The following is a 25,697-nucleotide window of genomic DNA, read 5'->3' on the forward strand; positions in this document are numbered from 1 at the left end:
GTGTGGTTTTTTTTTTTTGCGTCCAGTTCAATGGAAGAAGCTTATTGTATTCCAAAGTTTGTTTGTTCGTTCGTTTTGTTTTTCGAACGAAAAGGACCTTCGAGGAAATTTATGAGCGTGTGTGTGTTGTTTTTTTTTTGACGCGTTTCTGTTTATTTGCGTGAGCTTCTTCTTCAGCTCCAGGCTTCCTCCTTGTTGAGTCTCTAGTGGGTTCTTTATCCCACACTCCGTCCGTACACTGACGGACAGGCAGACATACACACGTGCACACACACACACACACACACACACACACACACACAGAGAGAGAGAGAGAGAGAGAGAAGGAGACAGAGGGGCAGACACCGACGGATGCACACATGATCTCCCTAGTGGGCTTGAGGGATGGGAAAAACGAAATTAATATAATATAATATATATATATATATATATATACGAAAAAGAGAAATAATGGAAAAAAGTAAAAACGGAAATTATATATATATTAAGGAAGAAAGGGGTATGGGGGGGCAAAGAACGGCGGAAACAGTAAAGTTGGTCTTGGTGTTTGTGTGTTCACTTCATGCGGTTTTTCGCCTACGCATGCGTGACTGACGGGGGAAGTCTTTATTGTTTTTAGTTTGCTGCTTGTGGGCACTCCAGCCCTTTTTTGTTGTTGTTTTCTTTTTTGATTGTTTTGTTGTTGTTTTGTTTTTTCCCATTGTCGAATTCCGTTGTCGTGTGCCTTTCTTTTCTCATGTTCCCGTGCGCCTCTTCCCGCGGGTATGGGCCGCCCGGTGGCAGTTGCACTGGGGGAGGGGGGGGGGCTTCAGCGCGTGGTCTGCGAGTAACGGGGAACGATGAAGTGGCATGACAGGTATGGACTGGCACGTGGCGATAGACGCGTGTTGAGTCCTGCAGCTACATTGCACAGGAACCTTTTGCTGATTGTTTGTTTACCCTTGTTGGCGTTGGCCGGTGTGCCTACCGCTTTTGATGCGCACCGTCGTGGCTCTCCTCCGGTAGTGTTGTGTGGGTGGGTGGGTGAGGTGGGTCTGCTGGGTGTGCTGCTTGTGGAGCAACGACCACGTGGCTTTGCTTGCGCCCCCGTCTGCAGGAGGTTACGCACACATGTATGGGCGAGTCTACTGCTGGTATGCGTGCCTAGTTTTCCGTGGGCAATGCGGTCTTTTTTTTTTTCATTTGCCTGCGAGAAGACGCGAGGGGAGGGATCTGCGCCGCCGTGCGTGGTGGAGGTGTCCCTACCACTGGGGCGTTTTACGTCATACATGCGCACGCATGCACGCATACACTCTTCGAGTAAGGGGCAGGAGAGAAGCCGGAGGGATAAGCCATTTTTATATACTTTATTTTTTTCTTTTTTTTTTTTTTTTTTTTTTACACATGTATACCCACAGTTATACACATATACACGGCATGTATATGTGTATGTACGCACACGCATGCAGGAAAAGAAGGGGGGGAAAGAAATAGGAGCTGTAAGACATTTGTTACTTTGCTGAATGCTTTCTTCCTTATTATTATTATTGTTATTATTATTATTATTATTGTTTATTTATTATTACATGTGTGTACCTTTGTGGCTGTCTTTATACCCATGGCTTTCTGTGCGTCTGCTCGTCGTCTGCGTTGGCGTTAGGTCGTCTTTTTTTTTTTTTTTTATTCCTCCTTTTTTTTTTTGCGTGTACGTGTGCGTGGCAAGGCAACCAGGGCATCATTGCATGCACAGGACACACAATAAATAAACATAGGGAAATACAAGAACACAGGAGTCACTACACTACTTAGACCTCCAAAGTTATTCTTCACTCTTCTCGTCATACATCTGGGAAGCCGCAGTAACGTATTCCATGCATCTGAGTGAGAAAACCATCGATCAACTTCCACCGCATGTGGAGTCGTTGGGATTCGATCGCAGCAGCATCCGGCCGGGTATTCTGCACTTTGGGGTGGGGCAATTCTGTCGCGGCCATCTCATGCTGTACGTGCGTGACATCCTTCGCCTTTCTGCGGCGGAGGGGGGTCGCTACAATAACTGGGGAGTTGTGGGCGTGAACGTTGTGCGCGAGGAGGAGGGCAAGCGAAAGCAGGACAGTTTCAGGCGGCAGAGCTGTCTCTACACCCTCACCCTCACCTCCTCGCAGGGAAAGTCGGAGCACTGCCTGATGGGGTCCATGCTCGACTACATCTACGCCCCAGAGGAGCAGAGAAGGCTGCTGAAGATGCTCGTGGACCCCTGCATTGCCATTCTCTCACTTACCATCACGGAGGGCGGCTACAACATTGACGAGAAACGGGATGTGTTTGACTGCAGCGACGCGAACGTGCAGAAGGACCTGCACAATCCACATGCTCCTATCACCACATTTGGGTACATTGTGGAGGGCCTCCGCCGGCGCCGGGAAAAAGGGGTGAGACCCTTCACTGTCATGTCCTGTGACAACCTTCGTCACAACGGGGACGTGGCAAAGAAGGCGGTGCTTGGATATGCCCGCGCCGTCGATGCGGATCTTGCAGCATGGATTGAGGCCAATGTCATGTTTCCCAACAGTATGGTTGATCGCATAACTCCTGCCACGACGCCGCAGGTTCGTGATCACCTCAACGCAAGAACCGGCATCTGCGATGCGGAGCCAGTGCTGGCTGAGGATTTCTGCCAGTGGGTGATTGAAGACAAGTTTTGTAACGGGGTTCGACCGCCGTGGGATCGCGTGGGCGCTACGTTTTCCAACGATGTGGCCGGCTACGAGCAGGTAAAGGTGCGCATCCTGAACTCCTCGCATATTATGCTAACCTGGCCTGGTCTGCTCCTCGGACTGCACTACGTGCACGAGGCACTTGGGAACAAGGAGATCTACAGGCTGGTAGAAGAGTCACTCGACAAGGACATCCTTCCGACGTTGCGAGCTCCGGAAGGGTTGAATCTTGTCGCCTACAAAGAGAAGGTGCTTTCGCGCTTTATGAACATCGCCCTTGGTGACCAGCTGCTGCGTGTGGCGGGCGATGGCTGCTCAAAGGTGCAGGTGTTTTGGACCAACAACCTTACAGCCATTCTGCAAGAAGGGCGGGATCACGCCCGTTTTGCCTTCGGCCTTGCCGCGTTCCTCGAGGCGTTGAGAGGCAGGAGCGAGAATGGCAAGACCTTCCCGGTGTTTGAGCCAAAGATGCCGAAGGACTACAAGATGCTTGTGATGGACAGGGATCTCGCCGCCCCGCTGAAGCTCCCCGCATTTGACGCCTGGCGCATGCTGGACCACGCGCAACTTGATCGCGACGTCGTCATGTACCGTCGCCTCATTCAAGAACGGGGCGTGCTCGGGGCACTGCCGTGGAAGGTGAGGGAATCCGCGCAGGGGCCAGCATCCCGCCTGTGAAGGCACGCAAAAAAAAAAAAGGGAGGGGAGGGGAGGGGAAACGGGGAAGTAGAGAAAATGCGCATTTATGCTTGTGCACACGCCCGTACGGAGCGAGGGAGAGCGAGATGCGTGTAATTTGATGAGGCGGTAAAGAAGGAAAATAAAAATAGAAAAAATGCGAAGGTGCCGGCAATGCGTGGTGGCGGGTCACTGAAAGAACACCACGAAGGCAATGATGCAACGTAAATAAAATGGAGCGACAACCGTGACACTCCCTGACCGTTATTCTTTTTACAACTATACTGCCCTCATTCTTAGTGCATACCTGCACTGCAGCGGGTGATAGGGTGTTTTTTTTTGTTTGTTTGTTTGTTTGCTTGCTTTTCAATGTCTTGGTTATCATCTTGTATTTTACCTTCCGTGTCCCCCTCACAGCCTCGTCTGCCTGTCACACGCACTTCTTGCGCCTCACTTCTTGTTTTGCCGCTGCCGGTGTCAGTGAACATAATTGTTTAGTTTTGCTGCCTCGTTGTTGCTGTCGTGCAGGCCACCAGCCGACAATACCAAAAGCAAGAAGACACAAAGAGAAGAAGGCAAAGGAAAGAAAAAGAGAAGGAAAATAATATATATAATAAAAAACAGGGAAGGGCATAGACGAGCGTGCATAGCTGACGGGGCATACGGCGTCAAAGAACTGAAACAACACTGTAGCAGGTAGCAGTCAGACACGCCGCAAAGGAGCACCACCCACACATATATATCTACGTGTGCCTGTACAACTTCTCAGGAGGAGCAAGGCGAGAAGAAGTGGCGGACTGGAGCGAAGGAGCTGGGGGGGGGGAAGGGAAAGTGTTTGTTGTCATATTGGGCGAAGAGAGTAACAAGGATAAGGAAGGAACGTATAGAATTCTCGTGCTAGGCAGGAAGGAGAAGAGAGCATTGCTATAATCGGGAGGGGAATCTGCACTACTAGGCGACCAGGAATGACGGTGACGGTGAATTTGTTTAACCACGCGAAGGCCAGCAACATGGAGGGTCGGGTGTGGTCAGTGGATGCTGCGACGTTTAATGAGGTGCCCGAGGCCCAGCGCGTGCTTGCGGACTCACAGTTTTACCTCGCCTACACCATGAAGCGACGACATGTGCTGCGGGTGGTGAAGCGGTCCAACCTGCTGAAGGGCAGTGTGCGGGCGCATTCAAAACCCATCCACTCGGTGAGGTTTGTGAATTACCGCAGTAATGTGGCAGCATCTGCCGGCGAGGGGGAATTCTTTGTGTGGGTTGTGACTGACGAAACGGAGGTGAGCAGCGGTGATACCAACCCTGCGGCCCGCCTAACGGTGAAGGTCTACTTTAAGCTTCGGAACCCTGTGACTGTCCCATGCTTCTCTTTCTTCATCAATGCGGAGAGTCAGCGGCCTGATCTGCTCGTCCTTTACGAGACGCAGGCCGCCATTCTTGACAGCTCCTCCCTCATTGAGCGTTTTCATGGGGATTCGTTGGAGGCAACACTGCAGCAGAATTGTACCACCCTGCGAACCCTGAGCCGTCCTGTTAGTGAGAACAGTCTGTGTTCCGTAGGCTCTGGTGGGTGGTTCACCTTCACGACGGAGCCAACCATGGTGGTAGCATGCACGCTACGAAACCGCAGTACTCCGTCATGGTCGTGCTGCGAGGGCGAGAAGGTCACGGCGTTGCATCTCCTTGACACTACCGTTGATGAAAATGCCGCCCTGCTTGTGGCCGCCTCCACAAAGGCGGTGTATCAATGGCTTCTTACAGGCATGGCAGAACCAACCTTGTTGCGGAAGTTTGTCGTGGATGGCTCAATTGTTGCGGTGGAGAGTTCACGAGAGACCTTTGCGGTGTTTAACGACAGAGAGCAGCTAGCCCTAGTGAGCATGCAGTCGCCGAATAACTTCATCTGCACACACTACATGATACCGTGTCAGGTGCAACGGAACGGTTTTTGCTTTAATCGCACCGCCGACGGCTGCTGCGTTTTGGCTGACATGTCAAATCGTTTAACGATCTTTCATCTCAAATCCTCCCCTAGGGAAGAGCAGCAGCAAGGTCAAAAGCCGCCGGCAGTTGGGACGGGGAAACAAGAAGGTGCGTCTTTGACGCCCGACACCAGCAACACGACCACTGTGACAGATGCCGCTGCGGCGTCTCCCACCCCGGTAGCAGCGACAGCACCTTTTTCGTCGGCACGAGCTCCGGAGCCGCGGGCGGCGAAGAAGATTATTGCTAATCTAGTGAGTCAGCTGGGGCTTAACGTCTCCAAAACGAGTGTCGTCACCGCTGGATCACCGGCCACGCTGCAGTCCACTTCACTTCAACCCGTGACGAGTGCCCCGCAGCGGACCAGCTCATACGGGCACAGTAGTCGTCCTGTAACGGCCGGGTTGGTGGCAGCGAATAATGACACCAACGGGGCTCAGCCGCCACTCGTAGCTGCGGCTGATGGGGAAGGCGAAGGAGCAACCACGGCTCGCGTCACGAGCCCTGCGACGGCGCATGGGACACGCCCTGCGCTTCACAACTCTTCTCTTCCGCAGGCGCCAACGGATGGCGTGTTGGCGGCGGCCGTGTATCAGTCGGAGGAGGACGTTTCCCAGGCGGTGGCGCAGCTGAATTCTGTTATCACCAACACTTTGCAGGTGCTGAAGCTGCTTCCCGACACGGTTCGACGGGACCACGAGCAACTTCTAAACCTTGGCTTAGAAGCACAGATGACGGAGCTTCAGCGGAGTTGTTCCACGCCGCCAACGCAGTCGCCATCGCACCCGGCAGATGCCAAGAAACCATCTGTGTTTGAGACATATACCCTTGTGCTGATTGCGGATTCGCTCTCTCGCAACATTACGAAGGGAGTGAAGCGTGGTGTAGACCAGGCAATGACGCTGCATCTCGACCATGAGGTGCGAAACGCGATAGGAAACCGCATGCGGCAAACACAAAAGAATATCATTAAGAGCCGCGTCGACGATGCATTGCGGGAAAGCGCCACGCAGTTTGTGGCGCACGTGACGCAAACAGTGGAGAATGTCGTAAAGCGCGAGCTTGCCGAGGTGTTTGGCAGCATCAACGGCTCGCTCACCACCCTCGTGAAGGAAAATGCCTCTTTGCAGAACGAGTTGAATGCCATCATGTCTAGTGGTGTGGTGGATGAAATGCGCCGCATGCAGAAGGAGCTGTGCGAATTGCGAGAGACGGTTGATAAGCAAACGAGAGAACTGGAAAATTCCTGTCTCCGCGCCACAAACACCTATCAGGGACCTCCACAATCACCCGAGATAATTCTTGCAACAACGCAGTCACTGATGCAAGAGAGACAGTACCTCCAAGGGCTGGAATACCTGCTGGGAGCTCAGCAGCCCTCGCTGCTCTTGCAGTTTTTCACCACGCTTACAAAGGAGAGCGAAAACACGTACTTGGAGCTCATTGAAACCACAGCGATGCCTAATGATGTGTGGTGTATGGTTCTGATGCAGCTTGTAGAGGCTGCAGAGACGGAGGTTGAGAAGGAGGTGGTCGTTAGCATCGCCAGTGATATTATTGCCGAGCGTGACCAACTCCTTCAGGATGGTGCGCACGGTGCCAAACTCACCAGCGCCCTGCGGACCTTTGAAGAGCAGGCAAAGTCGGAGACTACGAATAGGTCGTTCCTGAAGTGCCTGAAGGGCCTGAAGAAGCAGCTGCAGGTAAAATAATTGTAAAAGGAAAATGAAACAAACAAAAAAAAAAAAAGCAAAAACCTCTGCAACGAATGCGGTTCTTAACTACAAGGCGAAGAAGGAAAAGAAAAGGGATGAGCAAGAGGAAGAAAGAAATGTAATGGGCGTTGACATTTGTTAGAGGGGAGGAGCAAAAAGAAAGGACCAAGTGTGAGTCTGCGAGAGAAAGCCTCTGTAGCGCAACGGCAACTCGTTTTTTTGGCGTTCACACACACAGAGAGATGTTTGTTTTCTTTTTTCTGGCTTCTTTCGTGTCTCTGTCACGTCAGGCATTCACAATCGGCCTCAGGCTGCACCCACACCGGTACAGTTCCACTGTATTGGAGTATGACGTGACGGTGGAGACGTCTGCGTGTGTGTGTGTGTGTGTGTGTTTGTGTGTGTTTGGTGTCTGTTTGCATTCGCCCAACTTCATCGCCTTACGAAGATGCGCGTTGCCATTGTAGATGCAAGTGGAGTAAAGAGAGGAAGAATGAGAAGATGGAAGAGGACGCAAGGAGGAAAGTAACGGATATCTAAGTATGTATAAGGAACGAAGGAAGGCCAGAGAGATAGGAGAAATTGAATGGAATGAAATGAAATGAAAAAGGAGGGATGGTGGGCACTTGAGGTTTGTGTGCAGAGATGGTGGCTGCTGCAAATGGCTTCTCGTGGCGTTGCTTTTTTTACTTCCTGCCTGTTCTTCTCTCTCTCTCTCTCTCTTTCTCTTTCTGGTCTCGTTGCTGCAACAACGGTGGTGCTCTAAAGAGGGTGCGTGGGTCCCATAGGAAGAGGACGCAGCAGGGACGGCAGGTGGACTGGTAGCAGGCAGAAGGGTTAGGGGCAGGACGAAGGCAGCAACGCAACAAAAAAAAAAAGGGAGGAGTGTGTGTTGGGGGGTGGGGGGTGCTGAGCGGAGCCACAGTAGCATTACAAGAACGGACAAAAGCTGTGTGCGTGTGCGCGTGACACGTTCCTCGCTGTTTGCGTTGCTTCTGTCGCCATCAGTGATATCGCGCCGCTTCTTTTCTACGTTGCCTTTTCCTGATATTATTATCATTGCGCCTAAACACACACACGTAACTCTTCCTGACTCCGTTAGGGTGTTCTCTGGATTGGCGTGGTCGACTGGGAAGAGGAGGGTTGGAACCACACCTCTTTTTTTTTTCTTTTTAGGGGGAGGGGGACTTGCTTTCTTGTTTCGTTAGATGCAGCAGCGGGCCTTGCACCAGTGCACGCAGCTGCTGTTACTACTGCAAGGGGTACAGCACATCGCCGCTGCAGGCCCCACTGCGGTACGGTGCTACAATGATAGAGGCGGGCTGCCGGTGGTGCGGAGGCCCCGGTGGTGTGCGTCACTCGTGCGGGAGGACGGCGTGCTGTGGGAGTGTCGTCGCTTTGCGTCGGTGATTACCCGGAGGCGGAGCCGACCGAAGTCCTCATGTACCCCTCCAGCTGCAGCCGAGGCCGCGGCCACACGGCAGCCAAAGCAACACGAAGAAAAGAAGCAGCACCCACTCGTGCCGTCGTCGCCGGTACGCCCGATGATGGTACGGAGGCCACCGCCGGCGACGGCCAGCGAAGGGGTTACCGATGCGTCAGCTTCATTGCAAATGAAGACCGGCTCCACTGTCACCGCGACGAATGTGGCTGCGACGCCGCAGAAGGGGGCGCCAGATGCAACAGCCTTTGGTCTGAACCGAAGGAGTTCTTCGCATACTGTTTCGGCATCTTCTGCACCCGCAAAGGGCGGGGTTAGCAATGCCGCTGCTGCGGAAATTGGTTTTCTCCTTGATATTGAGTCCCCTCTGAATCTTCGCCTTGCGACGCTCATGCAGCAGCCGGGAAAGGCGTTCCGGGCCTTCGCGGTGACGTTTTCCACGAAGCGAGACATCAACTTCGCCATTGTGTTTGAAGACATTGTCTCAGGGGCCAAGCTGCAGTGTCGGATGGATGAAGTACGGACGGTTTATATGCCGTGGGTGCGTCAATTTCGCGCCTCGTGGGTGGTGCTATTCGTGCCAACGCTATCGACAGCCAACACGGTGCTGTTGGAAAATGCCGTGCTGTACAACGCCACGGGTCGCGCGGATGCCTCGGAGGCGGGCGGGGAAAAGGAGTTTGAGGAGCCGGATCACGTCTTAATGTCCTACAGCAAACTCAGAGAGACTTTGTGCAAGACAAAGCGAGACGAACACGTAAAGATGGAGTTGCTCACTAACACCATTCTTAACGCGCACGCGGAACAATGGCGGAGCTTTATCCATTCCCCGGGTTCCTGCTCGCCCATGGAGATTGTGACAGCTGCCTTTGAGTTCCGGGCCCAGCCTGGTCAGCCACCACTTAACAAACAACTCCTTCACGCGCAGTTGTCAGCGGCAGCCACGGCGTTGCAGCAGCCTGCCAAGCGTGGGGTTTTGTCCTCCTCGTCAGCAGCGTCACGTGGGTCGAGTAACAGTACTTCGCGGAAGAAGGAGTCTTGGATGCTTCTCTTTGTGTCCGCACCGCTGGTGAGTGCATCCGGGGCAGGAGGCGTGGTGCCGCCCATGCAGGACCTCGTGACAGGTGAGTTTGTGGAGCCGCTACTTTTAGGGGAGAAGAGTATCATTTACATTATTGGCTCCGGCACTGCAGCGGAGTCGTTTGCGCAATTTCCACTTATGCGAAAGGGCAAACAAAAGATTTCAATTCTTCTGCAGGACATAGAGAATCAACTTGGGTTGCGACGGCCAAACCGGCCGACGCTTACAACGACACTGATTCAGGCGCTGGATCTCTTCTCGCGGTATACCTGGATGGGACTGATGCGGACGGAGGACGGGTCACTTCGGACGCCGCGGGCGACACGGAGCTTCACACCACTGCACCGACGCTCCGTTACCTGTGAAATTGTGCCCACTTTTTTGGAGTCTGCACTCGGGCATGTCTCACGCAACTTAGTGGCTGGCGGCGGCACCCTGGGCGTTGCCGCGGGGGGAACAGGCGGTGGGGCTGTGGCGCATGACAAGGTGAACCGGCGCCTGGAGGAGCATATCAAGACCATCTTTAACAGCAATGAGCGACTGGCGCTAGAGAAGGAGTGGCGCGCGAAGCTGCGCGGCTTTAGATGTTTCTTTATGGAGGTGAGGTCTGCGAATGTGACGGCGGCTCGCCGTGCTGACAATCCCTTCTCTGCTCGAAATGGGATTGTGGAGTTTTACGGGCAGCTGTGGCGCTCGCTTGACGAGGAAGCGGCAAACCCACCGCCGGTGGAGACGCTCGCGGCGCGGCTGGCAGCCAACGGTGATGTGAAGGCGTTTGTGGAGCCCGAGCGTTGTGTGCCCGCTGACCTTCCAACCGGCCGCTGGCAGGATGGAAGGGATGAGCCACTCGCCGCCAACGTCATCCTTGTGGCGTGGGACGTGAAGCGGGCGCTGCTGTTTCTGCGTGGGAGCGGGAGGCTGCAGCGTTTCCTGCACAACGGGGGTCGAATCTGGTGTGCCCAGTACGCTCAGTACCTGTTGAAGGGGTTTAACCACGACAATCTGGCCACTATGGACCGAACCCTGCTGCACTACCACATTGGACAAGGCAAGCTGCACCCGCTGGAGAAGCTCCGAATTATTTTTGAGCGACAACTTGACATTGCAGTGGGCACACGCCAGTTGATCTCCATTTTGCACCGCATGGATGGCCTCTTGGCCGCCACGGAGATGGAGCTTCGTGGTTTACAGATCTCCCCACAACACGACGTGACGCAGTTTTCACAGCATTTAAAAATGTCGCATGAAAAGCTGGAGCGGCTTGTGAATGATAAAATTTTGGCATTTACCAAGGGCATGGAGGAGGAGGTGCGAAAACGGATAAACTTTCGCTCCCCGCAGGACATTAGCACAATCATCTACGGTGGGGCGCTTTGTCGTTATCTGGGGGCTAGGTATGTGCCGGTGCAGACAGCGCGAATTCCTGTGACAGCACTTTTTCCACACGCCGTTTGCCGTGTGACAGCAACACCAATTCCAGTGGCGTATACGCAGCCTGAAAGCCTGTTAGCGTTCAAGGGGTCCAGCACTAACAGCGAGAAGCATAGAGGCAAGGTAAGTGTCACGGAGAGTATGGTGCGAACAGCATTGGAGACTATCGACAAGTACACTACACGTAACACATTGAAAATTTATTGCACTGCACTGCCGTGGTGGTGGTCACGTGTAAAGTGCGTCCTGGCAACTTTCTTGAGCTGGTGTGTTTGCATTGCCCAAGCACAAATCCCAGCGATGAGTTGAAGCACAGCGTTGCCATAGATGACGTTGTGCCGGTCACGGATGAACCTGAGATGCTTACCGTGATGCAGCTAAAGGAAAAGATTGCCCACTACAAGCCACTGCGAGCACTCCAGCCTCTTAAAAAATACGGCAAGAAGAGCTACGACCTTCGTAATCTGCTTATCCTCACAAACTGCGTCCACGACAAACTTGCCGCTCTGGTCGACACAGGCATCGTGCAGACCATTGCGGAAACGGTGTTGGGTCCACACTCTGTGGAGGAGTCTCCTCTTGAGCGGGTATGCTTTTGTGATTTGCAGCGGGCACTGCCACCGCCACCGCAGGGTGCGGATAGCTTCGAGAGCGATTTTTTGGGACTCGTAGATGTCGCGGAGCATGCGGGCGTGTCTGCGCGAGGAAACTGGGAGGCCCTCACACGGGAGTTTGTCTCCGTGGGTGGATTTGAGGGTGCACTCAAGGCACTGGTGTCCCAGTGTGCGGCGCTGGTCGGCACCACACGGGACCCGTTCCGCACCTCGTACCCGCTTCCCTTGGCACTGGCAGCCGAATTTCATGGATTGCACGGCCAAGAGCGGGCCTCAACACGTGGGCTGTTGTGGATTGTGACCCCAGAAAAACTTCACCCGCTGCTGCATCGCTCCCTGCGCGGCCGCAACGCGTCCTCGGGGGCTGACGCCATTGAACGCATAACGGTCCTTTTATCCTCTGACAAGCAGATTGACCTCTCCTTCTTCAAGGCCCTGCAGCAGCTGCGTTTTACAGAGAAGAAGATGCAGCTCTTTGAGGAGGGGGCCCTGTTCCGCGCGGTGCTTCCAGAGTGTAAGGATCGCGTACATGGTGAGTTGTGTCACACCGTCACAGCCACCGGCAGGCTGTCGTCACAGTCGCCAAACCTGCAAAACATTCCGAAGGAAGAGGACCTGCGACGCCTCATCGTTTCCCGCTTCGGTAGACGTGATGGACGCATGATTGAGGCGGATTACAGCCAGCTGGAGGTGGTTGTGCTGGCGGTGCTTAGCCGTGACGCCCGCATGCTGCAGGAACTGCAGGATAATGTGGACTTTCATTGCCTCCGTGTTTCGCTTATGACCAAGGAGCCGTATGAGGATGTGGTGCGAAAAACAAAGCGGGAGAAGGATCCACATTACATTCAGCTGCGGCAGCAGGCAAAAACATTCTCATTCCAACGACAGTACGGTGCGGGTATCGCCACCATTGCCACCACTACAGGGTTGACAGAGCATGAGGTGGAGCGGCTCATATCGGCAGAGGAGCAACACTACAAGGATTTGGGTCGCTACTACCGTCTGGTGATGGACTCTGTGGAGGCAGGAGCGGATCGACTGCTTCGCCTGCGTACATTGGATGCGGCCACGTGGTCTCCTGCCATGCGGCGCATGATTATGCTAACAGAGCCCTTGCATTACTTTGTGGTGCCCACAGGCAGTAAGTTTGACTTTGCAAAGGACAAGAAGAGTATTCCACGACTGAAGAATTACCCCGTACAGGGACTGGCAGGAGAGATTGTGCAAATTATGTGTGGTAGGATTGTGCGTCGTTTCTACGAGAGGGGCAACTATGGCGGAAAGGCATTTTTGGTGAACACCGTCCATGACTGTGTGTGGATTGACGCCCACTCCTCCGTCGCAACGGAGGTAATGCACGATGTCTCGGACATTATGTCGTCCACCTCAAAGGTGATGAGCAGCCTGTGGCCTGATATGAAGCTGGAAGTTCCATTTAACGCGGAGGTTCATATTGGCCCCTCACTAGGGGAGTTCTCAAGGTAAAAGCGTTGTAGTAGCTGTATCTGCCCTCCCCCATCCTTTTTTTTTGTTTGTTTTGCTCCTGCTTTGCGTGCATGTATGTGTTATTTTTGTGTATGGATGGCTGGCCGTGGCACATACGTGCATACATAATTGCATAGAGGGGGCCATTAAGTCAAGGCGAAGGTGCATAGATCGTTCCTGGGGACTGCGACTATGTCAGTCTCTCTCTTTCTCTCTGTATGTGTGCGTGTGCGTGTGAGAGGCTCCTCGGGCCCTATACCCGTATGCATATGCACGCAGAGGTGGGGTTTGTGGGACGTGGCATGCGTTGTGTTGTCTCTTTTGTAGCGGCGACTTCTCCACACAAATAAGAAAAAAAAAGGGGGTGGGGGTTGGGTGGGCGGAGGGACACCAAGGGGGAACCAAAAGGAAGGATAAAAGCATAATAAGGGAAGTGAGACAAGGAGGAGGAGGAAGAAGAAGAAGAAGCAGGCCTGGTGGTCGCTGCATAGGAGACCCCCCTGTTTTCCATAGAAAGGGTGATGTGACGCAGTGGAGCACACATACTACACAGAGAGAGGGGCCACACGCATGAGCGAGCAAAAGAGAGCAGGAGAAAAAAAAAACATAAGGAGGAATTTATGTCTGTGTGGATGATTGTTTTTACTTGTTTTGATGGGGTGACGAAGGAGCAAACAACAGGCGAGTGAGAGACGGTGAGGGGTGCGTATGCGTGTGTTGTTTGCATTGAAATTCAGCTTCCAGTGGCACTCTGTCTGGTGTGGTTGGAGTGCACATATCCACACACGCACAAGCACAAGCACAAGCACGCCTCCCTGTTCATGCGCATGCCTGTTTCCTTGAGTATCCCTCTCTCTCCCTCTTTAGTTTCTGTGCCAGTCTGTATAGTCGAACCGTTGTAGTCCCTCAGTATTGTCCATTTGTATTTTGTACAAGCGCACGTGCACTACTAGCGGTAATCATATATATATATATAATATCAAGGCGAATGGAATTCGTGGAAGGCACGGAACAACTCGTGGCGAAAGCCTTCGCGTTGGGACTCACGATGCGGATGGAAGAGCATGGGGAAACAACGACGCATATCCCCCTCACGCTGCAGCCAGCAAGGATGCGCCGGGGCGAATTTGATGCGTTGTGCCGTCTTCAGCTGTTGTGGAACGAGGCTGTAAATAACACGGCGAGGAACTTTCCGTTTCTGTTGGAGGCGCTTCGTGAGACGGCGGTGAGTGACACGGAATTCACAGGGAAGCTTGTGGACATCCTACAAGAGGTGTACCTTGGCACCGCTCCCTACCAGTCCCTCATGCTTGGCGTGTTTCGCGCCGATTACATGCGAAGCAGTGCGGCGGCAGCGGTGGAGGAAGCCGACGCGGCGACAGCAGCCTGGAAGAATGTAGAGATTAACACCATCAGCTGCTCCTTTACCGGCCTCTCACCACTTGTCAGTGACTTTCACCAGCACCTCGCTGCCTACCAACGCGCACTGCGGGGCGGCACTGCTCGCAACGGTAACTTCGCCGGCGCAACACCTGACTTGGACGACGGCGGGACGTTGGAGCGGAGCACGACGGCGAAGATGGTGCCTGCCACGCTTGCGGCTGCAGTGGCAGCGTGGTCCCACCAGCAGGGCTTTGCTGCCCGCCGCGCAGCCTACGAAGAGGAGCAGCCGCAGCAGTGCCGGTGGATGGACCCGGTTGTGCTCGTCATTGTTCAGGAGAACGAGCGAAATGTGTGTGACCAGTTCGTGTTGATACTGGAGCTGCTCGAGTCGCACGGCATTATCTCCTTGCGGCGCACACTGCGAGAGCTGCATGAAAGTATGCGACTGCATCCCGTCCCCGACGGGCCACCGCTCGCTGTTGTCGACGGACGCTACCCGGTGGCCGTGGCCTACTTCCGCAGTACGTATGTGCTGACGGATTTTCCGACGGAGGCGATGTGGGCCACAAGGCTTGCGGTGGAGCGCAGTAGTGCCATCAAGTGTCCGAGCATCCCGTACCATCTGCTTACGTTTAAGAAGTTCCAGCAACTATTCTGTGACGTGGACAGGGTTCTCACACCGATTGCGTTTGTCGGTGACGCGGCGAAGGCGCATCAGCTGCAACGCCACTTTGTGCCACAGTACTCCCTTAACCCAGCGGAGGTGGGCGAGGCGGCGGTGCAACGCATCATAGCCGACGCCCTGCAGCATCCTGCGCGATATGTGCTGAAGCCCCAGCTGGAGGGCGGAGGGAATTTGTTCTTTGGCGAGGCCATGCAGGAGGTGCTGCGAACCACAGAAGGTGCGGACGCGGCGCTCTACAAGAAGGTCCGGCGGGAGTATATTTTGATGTCCCGCATTGACGTTCACGCACACTCCGGTGCCTTCCTCATCAACGGTAATGTTGTGCAGCTGGAGAACAACATCTCCTCCGAGCTTGGCTTCTACGGCGTGATTCTCTCCGATGCGAATGGGTGCCTGCTGCAGAACGCATGTGCCGGTTACTTGGTGCGTTCAAAGCCGGCGGACGCAGAGGACGGGGGTGTCATACGGGGAATTTCCGCCCTCGATTCACTGGCTCTTATGTGAACGAAAAGGAAGCATATCAGGTGGTCAATGGCCCCCTCTTTCCCCCGTGGTGATTGAGCGTGACGCAAAAATAAAAATAATAATAATAATATGATTCAACTCCATGCGTGTGACAGTGTTATTTTCTTCCTTCTCTTTTGTGCTCCCTCTGCAATCAACGGCGTGTGGGTGGAGTGTGCGACTGCGCTCGTCGGTGCTTCCCCCACACACACCTCCGTCCCGTGTCTCTACACTCTGCGCAAATATGCACGTGTGAGGTGAGTCATGCGGAGCTGTGTGTGTGTGTGTGTGTGTGTTCTCCGTCTTCCTTACGTGTGCGTCTCGTGAATTGCCGAGCAACCTGAGAACTTCTCTTGTTGTTGTTTTTTTCCCGTTTTATTTCGTTGTTTGAAGCTCGCACAGTAATCACATCATCCCTCTCCCCTCACTGCGCTCAGATGCACGCACGCACACATACGGGCCCCGAGCCCCGCTGCGTTCTCCAGCCACGACTGGGCAGTCAGCTGCAGATGGGCTCTTCTCATGAGTTGCTGCGGCGTTACCCCATTCGAAGATCCACTAAGCCACCACTAGCAAATGATGATTATCATCTCGATTCGACAGAACTTGTTAGCATATGCTGTACAAAATTACCGCAAAGAAGACTGACATTTCACCCCTTTCTTCCCTCTATTTCTCTCTCCATCCCTCCCTCTTATCGATGCTCCCACGTTTGCGCTTCATTCCCATTGGGTGCAAAACACGAAGGAGAACAAATCCTGGCAAGTGACGAACGTGGGGACGTGTGTGTTGCCCGTTCACCGAGGCAACGTTGTGGCAGTCACTTGTTGTATGTTTTGCTTTCGTATTTTCTTTTTTGTTTCTTTTTCACACCAGCAAGGCCAGATCATTGGAAGCCAGGAAGGAGGAGAACACTCAAGAGGAGAGAATGCCGCCGCGCTTTGCAAGGAGCAGTGCCACGCCGTTTACGGAGCGTGTCGCTAACCTGTTTCGGATCTATAAGCGGGATCTGTTCTTTTCGTGCGTGGCTGTCGTGGCCCTTGGGATTGTGTTTCGCCGGGAACTGATGGTTCATGGCGTGATTGGTGCCCCGAGATGCACAGCGGTAACGCCCAAAGTTGAAAGAGAATTTGGTAGAGGACGACGGCAGCGAGGCAGCGCCGAGGAGGGATGAGGCAGGTAGGGCTTAAAACAACAGACATGGAGGCAAACCAAGTGGGGAGGAGAGAGAAGCCTGGGGGATGCGCATATTCGGCTGTGGAGATTGCCTACACTGCGGTGTCGCATCACACGCCAGTGAGACTATCCGCCAACCCGCTAAATATATTTTTTTACGGCCCTGCGTCGGTTTAGTTGAGAATTTGTATTTGTTTCCCCTCCTGTTTTTGTTGTTCCCGCTTTTTTCTTTCTCTGTGCAGTTGTTCCTCCCTCCACCCATCTGCGTGTTTGTTGTTTTTTTTCTTTTTCTTCTCTCTCTCTCTCTCTCTCTCTCTGTGTGTGTGTTGGTGTTGTGTGACGTTTTTTGGGGTGGGAGGCTTCTCCAGCTTTCGGGAGTCGAGTGGGAGACGACACGCGTTTGTGTGTGTGTTTGTGTGTGGAATAGATTGTTTGTGTGGAGAAGAAGGGGGCGACTCTTTCATTTTGCGCCTGTCTTGTGGTACGTGAGCAGCGGGCGGCGGGGGGTTACGATACGGCATGTGCTTCCCCAACTTTCCCTGCAGCTTCACCGTGCGATGGCTATGCCACTGATACCGCTGCTGCTAATGATGATGACAACAAACCTCTCTTCTTTCTCTTCTTTCTCTTTTTCTTCCATGTATGTACTCGGCCACAGGGAGTGCATTTCTCTTTTTCGCTCTCGCTTGTACTGAAGGAACAGTGGCATCGGTAGACACCCTCACCGCGCGCTCCTCCGGTTCTCACCAGTAGTTCTCCCTCCCCCAAACTTGGCTCTCTTCGTTTGTGGTGTTGTTGTTTTTTCCCCCGCGACGGACGGCCTGACGAAGCGGGTGCGAGGGTGTGGAAAGGAACGCAAAGGAATTGGACGGAACACTACGAGGAAGCGTCGTTGGAAACAAGCAACCAAAAGGTTTTTTTTTTCTTCCTCAAGGCAATATACGCGCACGGAGGTGCATATAACCTCGTTCTTCCTCTCTCGCTGATTCTGCGCATACGCATTCATTTAGGAGAGGAGTGAAGGTGGGAGGGGGCAACAAACAAAAAGCAAGGAGAGAATCAAAGGACTGGCAAGGGAACGAGAAATCGTGAAAGTGTTCAACTAGGAGGCGAGGGAAGGAGGAGGAAGAAAAAGAAACAAAAAAAAGGCTTTTTTTTTCTTTCCACTTACCATCCCTCACTCACTCTTCCTCTCTCTCCCTGTGTGTGTGTGTGTGTGTGCTGTGGTAGTGGTGGAGGCGGAGGTAGTGGCGTTGAGCATACTATTGGGGAGGATTGACTGTGATGTACACGTCCATTAGAAAGCCACCACTCGCCCCCACCAAGGGAGATGTAAAAACCCCTGCGTTACGCAAAAAGGAAGTGGGGATGGAGGAGCACACGCTGCATGGTGTCATTCCTAGTGTTCCTAGGACTGTCCCACCGCGCAACTACACCCAACGTAACGGTGGCAATCCTTTAATGCTCAACTCGCAACGCGGTAACGCGCTGCCGTATCAAACTACCAATTCACTCTTTGCAGGGAGTGTCGCACAGGGAAAAACAGGTGAATTTGGCTCTCGCAACGGCAGTAGTGGCAATATCGCCCCTGAGCATGAAGATAGTGTCAATCCCACAAGTGGTGGGGTAATGCGTAGTGGAAACGGTCGTGGGCCTGCAGGGCGATGCATGCAGTCAAAGGCTAGTCTGAAGCGGAACTCTAGCGACAATGTCGCGTCCATCTTTGAGGGCTCGCTTCTCACAGGCGTAGATCGCTCAGGCAATGGCGCCATACGGAAAGTGTTTTCAGGACCACCGTCGTCACGCGTGCTGGCAGGTCAAGGAGGAGGGAGTGGAAACAGCGGCGATGGCACATCGTATCGGCCGCACCCACCAGGCAGCGGGGGTCCGAAATTGGGTGTACGCCCCATCCAATTTGCCCTGAATGCTAATGGGAATCCGAAGCTGTCACCGGTACCACCGCGTCCCCCAGTCATGTTTTCCTCACCCAAAACCACCTTGGACATTGGCCCTGATCCCTTGCGACAAAATAAAAGGCTTTCACGTGACGTCGTGGACCCATTTGCCACCACGCATGTCTTTAACGGTGTAGGTGCACAGCGGCTCTCCTCTGAGTCAGGTGAGGGAGGAACACGGTGGACCAGGGATGCAACGCCGTTTGCACTGGCGTCTGTGAAGCTGCAGCAACTAGCCTTACCACCTACAAAGACATCTCCGCGGATGGCGTCGGGGTCACCTGCCGCCCTTTCTCGTTACGATAGTCATAGTGATACTCTTATAAACGGTGGTAAATTACCCAGTAGTACCCTTGAAGACGGCACTAACAAAGGCAATATTCTTCAATACGACTTTCGCGTCGTGGCTAGTACAGGAAAGACTTTTAGCTCCCCCATCAAACTTACATTTGGTGTAGGTAGCCTTCAGGGACTTCGTCCAACGATGGAGGATGAACACTTTGTGCGGTTGAATGCAGCGGTGGCGGCGGGGCAGCCAGTGTCTTTGTTTGGAATTCTTGATGGTCACTGTGGTCGTCGGGTGGCTGATTTGGCGTCAAAGCAAGTACCGGATAATTTTATTGCTCACTCAGCCCTTGGTGAAAACAATGCATTAGCCTTTGTAGAATCCATTATACAGGCAGATAGAGCCATTTTCCATGCCATGGGCAAAGGCACGGGTGGTGGAGCTGGTGTTAGTTGTGGCAGTGGCGGTGGCTCCACGCTCATTGCTGCTGCCGTTCATGGGAGAATGCTGTACGTGGCTTGTTTAGGGGATGCTCGGGCGGTACTGTACGATGGTAACACAACCATCCCCATGAGTGAGGATCATAAGCCCTCCTCTAAAAGAGAGCATACACGTATTCTTCAGTGTGGCGGGTTTGTTCAGTTTGGTAGAGTGTGTGGTATACTTGCCGTGAGTCGTGCGTTAGGGGACTACGAATTTAAATTCAACGGCAATAGGTTCATTGCAAACAAGGAACTTATGGTATCAAATGTGGCGGATGTTCGACAGATCAATTTGACCGATTCCAGCAAGTTTCTGTTGCTGGCCTGTGATGGGCTGTGGGATGTAGTAGAAAACGAGGAAGCTACGCAATTCGTGCGAGACTTCTTAAGCTACACGCCAGATGTGGGTTCCTCGCCGGAGGCTACGAAGCGCGCGCTTAATAACTGTTGTCAAAAACTTGCAGAGTTTGCTGTGGATCGTGGCAGCACAGACAATGTCTCGGTGATGTTGTTCTTTTTCCATGACGTAGCAGAGGTTGTGGCAGGGTTTGACCGACCCGTGGGCGCGGTCGTTCCCTCCCATACCGGCCAAAGTGTGTCACCGCGCCTCAGCGCCCCAAGTCGCGGTCTCCCATTCAGCGGATCAACGTTGGACGGATGTTCACACATGACCAGTGGAGCGTCAGGGACTAGGAATGCATTATTCGGTTCAGTCTCCTCTTGGCACGGTCGCGGTCGCTCTATATGGTGATGGAGAAGGTTTTACATGGTTTTTTTCTTTTTTTTCTTTTGAAAAACGCTGAAGGAAAGGGCACATTGCGGCATGACAGCGTCCCCCTTTATTTGCCCTCTTTGCTTGTTTGCTTGCTTTTATGCGACTTACCTGCCGTGTTCACTGGGTATCGCCAGTATCACATATGCGCAGCTTACATATACATTGTACGCAGATGTACGTATGTAATGTGTATGACATGCGTGGTCACCTCCTTCTGCAGCACGAACTGTGCTTGAGAAGAGGAAAGAAATAGGAAGCCAAATACAACGAGAAATTGTTGTTTAGGTATAAGAGAGAGAGAGAGAAGGAAGAAGGAGAAAATACAAATAAAAAGAGGAGGTGAAGCGGTTGTAGGATAAAAGTGAGAAAGGAACGAGTAGCAAGGCACAGTATAAAGCGGCACCCCACGGCTCACACTTGCAATATGCGTGTGTGTGCAAATGGATTTATTTTTGTTGTTCTTGTTTTGGGTTGTCCTTTTACTTCCATCCCTTCCATCCCTCTCTCCCTCTTTGTATATCTGCGTGTCTGTGTGGTTTCATACTTTTTTTTTTTTTCCTTTTTTAGACGGTGTGTGAGTGTGAGGCTATGTAAATATTTACGTCTATACACATCAGCCCTACCTTTTACTTTTTACTGTTCTTAGTGACCGCAGACTTTTATCATGCACGCTGGGTGTGATATGATTATAAGCCAATATTCATGAAAAGAAGAGGGAGATGGACGACAGCCGCCAAAGAAGAAGATATATATATATATATTATATATATATATTCCACATGACAGTACATACGCATATTTGTGTGCATGTGTGTTGTCCTCTCTGTCCTGCGGCTCTCCCCCCCCCCCCCCCCTGGGTGGTTCATTCCTTGCCTGTCTTCATAGGGGTGAGGATGAAAGAGGGCGAGGGACAAAGGCAGGATGGTGAGAAAGGGATGGAAAGGAGAAGGAGAGGGTGTGTGTGTGGGTGGGGTTGGGGGGGCAATGGTGAGGAGACGGTTTTTTTTTTTTTGCCGGCCTTGTTCGTTTGTTTCTTCACTTGCGTTGTGTTTGTGCGGCTGGTTTACTTTCCTTCATTTAGTTACGTATTATTATTATTTTTTTTTTTTTCGTTCTTTATGTTCTCAACTATTTCCCCTCATTTTCCCCTTTTTCTCCTCATTCACCTTGATGTTGTAGTTTTTATTGTTGTTGTTGCTTGCTTGTTTATTTTGTGTGTGTGGGGAGGCGCCGCCGGTGGTGTTTGGCAGCCGCCCTTTTCCCCCTTCCCCTACGCACGCCTCTGCATACCTACTTTTTTTGGGTGCTCTCTTCTTGTCTCTGCACCGTCGCGGCGTCGATGAGTCGTTCATGTATATATTATGTGTGAGGGGGGAGATGTCACGCAGGCAGAGGCGAAGAGGGGTGTGAGGGTGTTGGTGGGCAACGAAGCAGCACGCCAGTAAAGGCGAAGAGGTGATGATGAGGAGCTCCTTTCCACCGATATGCAGATGTAAAGAGAGAAAAAGTAGAATGCAGCGTCCAACGCGGCCGCCGCAATGACAGAGAATGATACAGCGCACGAATTTAATGAATGGGGAAGTGACAAAGAGAAAACGGGAAAAAAAAAGACAAGAATGATTTGCTGTGGTCACGCAATTTGACGACCGTGCAACATGGTATTTCTACCTTTTGCCTTTTTTTTCTGTGTTTGTGGGTTTTCCTTACGTTTGAGAGGGCGGGTAGGGGGGGCACCGCTGGGAGTATTGACTCAGCTGCGCCTCTGCACGCCTCGTTGTGTTGGTTGGTGTGTGTCTGCCTTGCTGAGGCCGTAGATGCAAATGCTTGGACTGCTCCTCCAAGCCCCGTTCATGTATCCCTCCTTCCTCCGGCTGCGCGGGGAGGTGTATGCATGCCTCGTTCTCTGCAGTGCAGTGAGGCAGCAGAGGCAGGATAAGAAGGAGGAAAAAAGAGTAAAAATGAGCGAACGATTGAAAGCTTCAGTGTTGTTTTGGGTGGTGGAGGGGAGAACGTGGGAGCGAAGACGAGTGGCGTGAGAAAATGGGAGTTGGAAGTAGACAGAGAACAACAACAAAAAGATGCAGAGCCGGCCAGCATTGATGTAAGGTTATGCGCACCCATCTGACCGTATACACATATATATTTTGGTTGTGGGTCACTATCACACGCTTTTACCATTGAGCTCTTGCCACGTGAGCTTGATTGTTTAGGGCCCACGTCAATATTGTTTTCTCCAATTTGCCTTGTGTGTTTTGTGTGTGTGTTTTTTTTTTCATTTATATTTTTCCCTTCTTTTGGTTGTGATGTGTGTTGCATTCGTTGCTGTTGTTGTTATGCTTCCACCTCGGGCGGCAGTTCCGTGATTGGGTGGGGCACCAAGGCGAAAACGAGGGGAGGGGAGACTCTACGGAGTGCTTTTTTTGGCGGTGTGTGCGTGTGCTCGTTGAGTTTTTTTTTTTTTCTTTTTGTGTTGTTGTCGTCGTCCTGAATCTGTCATTTGTTTGTATGTTATTGTTGTCTTTCCCTGCTGTGGAGTTTTGCCGTACCTCTCAGATATTCTCCGCCCCCGTTGGGTGTGTGGACTGCTGCGCCCTCTACACTGTGGGGGCAGGGAGGGGGCTGCGCCAGTAGGATCGTCGGCTACTTGTAATATCTGCCCTCGCATACATACGTATCTATTTAATTTAATGCATATACATGTGTGCACGCGACCTCTGTTCTCTTTTGTGTATTTCTTCTTTGTGTGTCGTGTAGAGCCGAAGAAAAGCCTCAGGAGAAAAAAAAAAAAAGGAAAGCGCGAAGCAGGCATCCGCAGGAACGACACTGGAAGGGAGAGCAGTCCATCCAGCCGGCTGGTTCTGTTTTTCTCTTTGCTATTTGGGTGCCTAGCCGGCGTCATCACCGCCACCGTATATTTTCTTATCCTTTTTAGCACGTCGTCCGGGTATATATAAAGAGAGTGTGTTGCCTCGCCGGCTCTGTCTGTGACTGTGGTAGAGGGGGGCGAAGATGCTGTCGACGGAGGAGCTTGCGACGCTGACACTCAAGTCACCGTTTGTGTACGAGTACGGGGACGCACCGTACTTCAAGCGATGCCTCAACGAGTTTCCGCTGCATTTTTTCGTGCGGTACCGCGCGAGCAAAGATGACCCCTCGCAGCACCGCTGGTCTCGTCTGCTGGAGGTGGTGGACCGCCACCCCCCGCATGCCAACGCCGCCTCCACGTCAACCACCACGGCGACGACGCCGGTGGCTCCGCTGCGGTGGAGGGAGAAGTTTTTTTTAATTGCGTTGCGCGTGGAGGGGGAGGAGAAGTGTGTGGAGCTCCCGCGTCTCTCCAGCAAGCTGCCGACGGCGGAGGAGGTGATGGAGTACTGCGCACGGCGTGCGGAGTCGCAGCTACGGGAGGGGTACCGTCGTGAAAAGGAGGCGGACGTCGACGACGATGTAGCGGGGGTCACAGCGAGAGCGCAGCTGCCCACCGCGAAGGAAATTGTGGAAATGCAGAGCTTTCGACGGGCGCACATCGTCAACCATCGCTGGATGCCAGAGGAGGTGGAGGCGATGCGAGAGCAGAATGAACGCATGGGCCGTGTGGGTGCCTGCAGCGCCCCGATTAGGCTTACTGTGACGTCGCTGCATAACATGCGGCTAGAGACCGAGCTTGGCATCGCGTCCAGCCGGCATGTGACGGGACACACCGCCACCGCTATGGAGCGGCGCAGTTCACCGCAGTTGAGTTTTTGTGGCCGCACCAACTCCCCAGCCACACCTCAAAGCCAAACACAGTCGCAGGAATTTAGTGGCAGTGGAGCATCGCTTGCCGACCTCACTGCCGCACCGTTTTCTGGCACACCACTTGAATCCTCACCGCTGCTTTCGCAGGAGGTGCTGCAACGCTGGGAAGAGAGTAAGCGAGACGCCGAGAGCTTCTACGCCTACGTGAGTGACGACAATAGGAGTGCGTACTTGACAAAGATTGCACAGATTACGTTAAAGAATTACGAGCGGAACAAGCGTGATCGACTGCGTGGGATTGCCAATGAAAAACGTCTTGATCGCAAAGGTAATTTGTTGGAGTCTGGTGGGTTATGGATCGTTGACGACCAGGTGCGTGCCCAGCTGGCCCGCAGGTATCAGATTGAGCAGGATGGTGAAACGGTCACTGTTGGTGGCGGAGAGGCGGAGAAGAATGCGACGGAGGCATCTGCCAATGACACGGCAACGCGAGAGACGGCTCAACCACCGCTGACTGAGGAAGATAGGATGGTGCAGCGATTCATGGCTTGGCGCAAGAATGAAGAACTCTCCTTTGTGTCTGTGCCGGATGAGTTTATGTCGTTCGCCGACGAGAACGCCGTGGAGGATAACACTGTGGAGGCGCAGCGACCGCCTGCCTCCACGCGATCGCCAGAGCTGTTGCTGATGGACAGAAGCCCACGATTGGTGGCCTCCCAGCTGCTGCACAGGACTGCCAGCAGCATGCTGAAGCGGCCATCATCCTTTCACGTCTCCCTCGCCCACTCGCAGAACAGCTTTAAGGGTCAGGGGAGTGAGCCACCGAAGAAGGTTGCGCGTCGTGCGTAAACCATACAACGCGGTGGCTGGTGGGGGAAGGGAGGCAGAGGCGTAGAAATAAGCGAAGCAGCCGAGTGAGAAGAAGAGGGGAGGGTGGTGGGAGGGAGCTTGATGGTTTTTTATTTGTTCCTGCACTATCCCTGTTTCCGTGCTCTGCGTGTGCTTTGCCCTGCCAGTTGTTCGCTTTTTTTCCCCTCCCACTGATTTCTCCTCTCGTACTCTCTCTCTCCTTGGGTGGGTGCGGGAGTTGGACGTCGTTTGTGTTGCTACTGTGCGACACCGAAGGAGGAAGAAATTAAGTTTAAAAAAAAAAATACCACTGGATGGGGAGAAATGAGCCCGCATCGTATCGCCCCTCCTGAAGAGAAGAAAAAAAGAGACGAAACAAACAAACAAGGCAACACCATCATCAAGACAAACCCCTTCACGAAGCGTCCTTTTTTCTTTGTTTTTTCTTCTTCTTCGTAGGATCTGCCTGTGTGTGTGTTATGGCGGGGCTGCTCGTGGGGTGCTGACCTCCATGATGAGGTGGTTAACTCTGCGGCTTTTGCCTTCCCGCAGCCACCTTTTATTTCTCCCTTTCTGAATTTCTTTGAGAAATGGGACCGTGGGAAAGCGGTGCAGGAGGTTATATACGTATATATATATATATATATATATATAATATATGATATAAAGAGTGTTGTTTACTTGTGAATACGTGCGGCGACTTGTGTGACGCGTTCTATTCGCGCCTTCTCTCTCCT

General features: G+C 52.9%; 7 protein-coding genes and 4 pseudogenes across 7 annotated transcripts, besides 23 other annotated features; 8 read left to right on the forward strand and 3 right to left on the reverse strand.

Moving 5' to 3' along the window:
* Nucleotides 1-56: 56 nt before the first annotated feature.
* Nucleotides 57-81: a microsatellite.
* A 156-nt stretch (nt 82-237) lies between these two features.
* Nucleotides 238-266: a microsatellite.
* Nucleotides 267-302: a microsatellite.
* Nucleotides 303-335: a microsatellite.
* Nucleotides 336-402: 67 nt separating this feature from the next.
* Nucleotides 403-435: a microsatellite.
* Nucleotides 436-646: 211 nt separating this feature from the next.
* Nucleotides 647-695: a microsatellite.
* A 313-nt stretch (nt 696-1,008) lies between these two features.
* Nucleotides 1,009-1,044: a sequence feature (G-rich).
* Nucleotides 1,045-1,349: 305 nt separating this feature from the next.
* Nucleotides 1,350-1,379: a microsatellite.
* Nucleotides 1,380-1,514: 135 nt separating this feature from the next.
* Nucleotides 1,515-1,564: a microsatellite.
* Nucleotides 1,565-1,645: 81 nt separating this feature from the next.
* Nucleotides 1,646-1,680: a microsatellite.
* A 170-nt stretch (nt 1,681-1,850) lies between these two features.
* Nucleotides 1,851-3,374, forward strand: TraAM80_06967 (polyol:NADP oxidoreductase; the record flags this gene model as incomplete). The annotated part of the gene is made up of 1 exon (XM_029383788.1): nt 1,851-3,374. The coding sequence occupies one exon, from the start codon at nt 1,851-1,853 to the stop codon at nt 3,372-3,374; it is 1,524 nt and encodes a 507-aa protein (XP_029236365.1).
* Nucleotides 3,375-3,704: 330 nt separating this feature from the next.
* Nucleotides 3,705-3,739: a microsatellite.
* Nucleotides 3,740-3,914: 175 nt separating this feature from the next.
* Nucleotides 3,915-3,976: a sequence feature (A-rich).
* Nucleotides 3,938-3,975: a sequence feature (GA-rich).
* Nucleotides 3,977-4,339: 363 nt separating the features above from the next.
* On the forward strand, nt 4,340-7,072 carry TraAM80_06968 (putative immunodominant antigen, putative,tc40 antigen-like; the record flags this gene model as incomplete). The annotated part of the gene is made up of 1 exon (XM_029383789.1): nt 4,340-7,072. One exon carries the CDS (start codon nt 4,340-4,342, stop codon nt 7,070-7,072), a length of 2,733 nt encoding a protein of 910 aa, XP_029236366.1.
* A 4-nt stretch (nt 7,073-7,076) lies between these two features.
* Nucleotides 7,077-7,116: a sequence feature (A-rich).
* A 332-nt stretch (nt 7,117-7,448) lies between these two features.
* Nucleotides 7,449-7,480: a microsatellite.
* A 29-nt stretch (nt 7,481-7,509) lies between these two features.
* On the reverse strand, nt 7,510-7,861 carry TraAM80_06969 (hypothetical protein; annotated as a pseudogene).
* Nucleotides 7,862-8,283: 422 nt separating this feature from the next.
* Nucleotides 8,284-11,337, forward strand: TraAM80_06970 (putative mitochondrial DNA polymerase I protein C; the record flags this gene model as incomplete). Its single annotated transcript, XM_029383790.1, has 1 exon — nt 8,284-11,337. One exon carries the CDS (start codon nt 8,284-8,286, stop codon nt 11,335-11,337), a length of 3,054 nt encoding a protein of 1,017 aa, XP_029236367.1.
* A 50-nt stretch (nt 11,338-11,387) lies between these two features.
* On the forward strand, nt 11,388-13,127 carry TraAM80_06971 (putative mitochondrial DNA polymerase I protein C; the record flags this gene model as incomplete). The annotated part of the gene is made up of 1 exon (XM_029383791.1): nt 11,388-13,127. One exon carries the CDS (start codon nt 11,388-11,390, stop codon nt 13,125-13,127), a length of 1,740 nt encoding a protein of 579 aa, XP_029236368.1.
* Nucleotides 13,128-13,212: 85 nt separating this feature from the next.
* TraAM80_06972 (hypothetical protein) lies at nt 13,213-14,090 on the reverse strand (annotated as a pseudogene).
* A 25-nt stretch (nt 14,091-14,115) lies between these two features.
* Nucleotides 14,116-15,699, forward strand: TraAM80_06973 (glutathione synthetase; the record flags this gene model as incomplete). The annotated part of the gene is made up of 1 exon (XM_029383792.1): nt 14,116-15,699. The coding sequence occupies one exon, from the start codon at nt 14,116-14,118 to the stop codon at nt 15,697-15,699; it is 1,584 nt and encodes a 527-aa protein (XP_029236369.1).
* Nucleotides 15,700-15,765: 66 nt separating this feature from the next.
* Nucleotides 15,766-15,790: a microsatellite.
* Nucleotides 15,791-15,972: 182 nt separating this feature from the next.
* Nucleotides 15,973-15,995: a microsatellite.
* A 1,172-nt stretch (nt 15,996-17,167) lies between these two features.
* Nucleotides 17,168-17,192: a microsatellite.
* An 81-nt stretch (nt 17,193-17,273) lies between these two features.
* Nucleotides 17,274-17,296: a microsatellite.
* A 780-nt stretch (nt 17,297-18,076) lies between these two features.
* Nucleotides 18,077-18,110: a microsatellite.
* Nucleotides 18,111-18,159: 49 nt separating this feature from the next.
* TraAM80_06974 (putative protein phosphatase 2C) lies at nt 18,160-20,349 on the forward strand (the record flags this gene model as incomplete). The annotated part of the gene is made up of 1 exon (XM_029383793.1): nt 18,160-20,349. One exon carries the CDS (start codon nt 18,160-18,162, stop codon nt 20,347-20,349), a length of 2,190 nt encoding a protein of 729 aa, XP_029236370.1.
* A 313-nt stretch (nt 20,350-20,662) lies between these two features.
* Nucleotides 20,663-20,718: a sequence feature (GA-rich).
* A 276-nt stretch (nt 20,719-20,994) lies between these two features.
* On the reverse strand, nt 20,995-21,182 carry TraAM80_06975 (hypothetical protein; annotated as a pseudogene).
* A 197-nt stretch (nt 21,183-21,379) lies between these two features.
* On the forward strand, nt 21,380-21,815 carry TraAM80_06976 (hypothetical protein; annotated as a pseudogene).
* A 1,006-nt stretch (nt 21,816-22,821) lies between these two features.
* Nucleotides 22,822-22,848: a microsatellite.
* Nucleotides 22,849-23,382: 534 nt separating this feature from the next.
* Nucleotides 23,383-24,960, forward strand: TraAM80_06977 (uncharacterized protein; the record flags this gene model as incomplete). Its single annotated transcript, XM_029383794.1, has 1 exon — nt 23,383-24,960. One exon carries the CDS (start codon nt 23,383-23,385, stop codon nt 24,958-24,960), a length of 1,578 nt encoding a protein of 525 aa, XP_029236371.1.
* Nucleotides 24,961-25,588: 628 nt separating this feature from the next.
* Nucleotides 25,589-25,626: a microsatellite.
* The last annotated feature ends 71 nt before the right edge of the window (nt 25,627-25,697 follow it).

Source organism: Trypanosoma rangeli, assembly GCF_003719475.1.
Source record: "Trypanosoma rangeli strain AM80 chromosome Unknown Tra_15.4_contig_00271, whole genome shotgun sequence".
NCBI lineage: Eukaryota > Euglenozoa > Kinetoplastea > Trypanosomatida > Trypanosomatidae > Trypanosoma > Trypanosoma rangeli.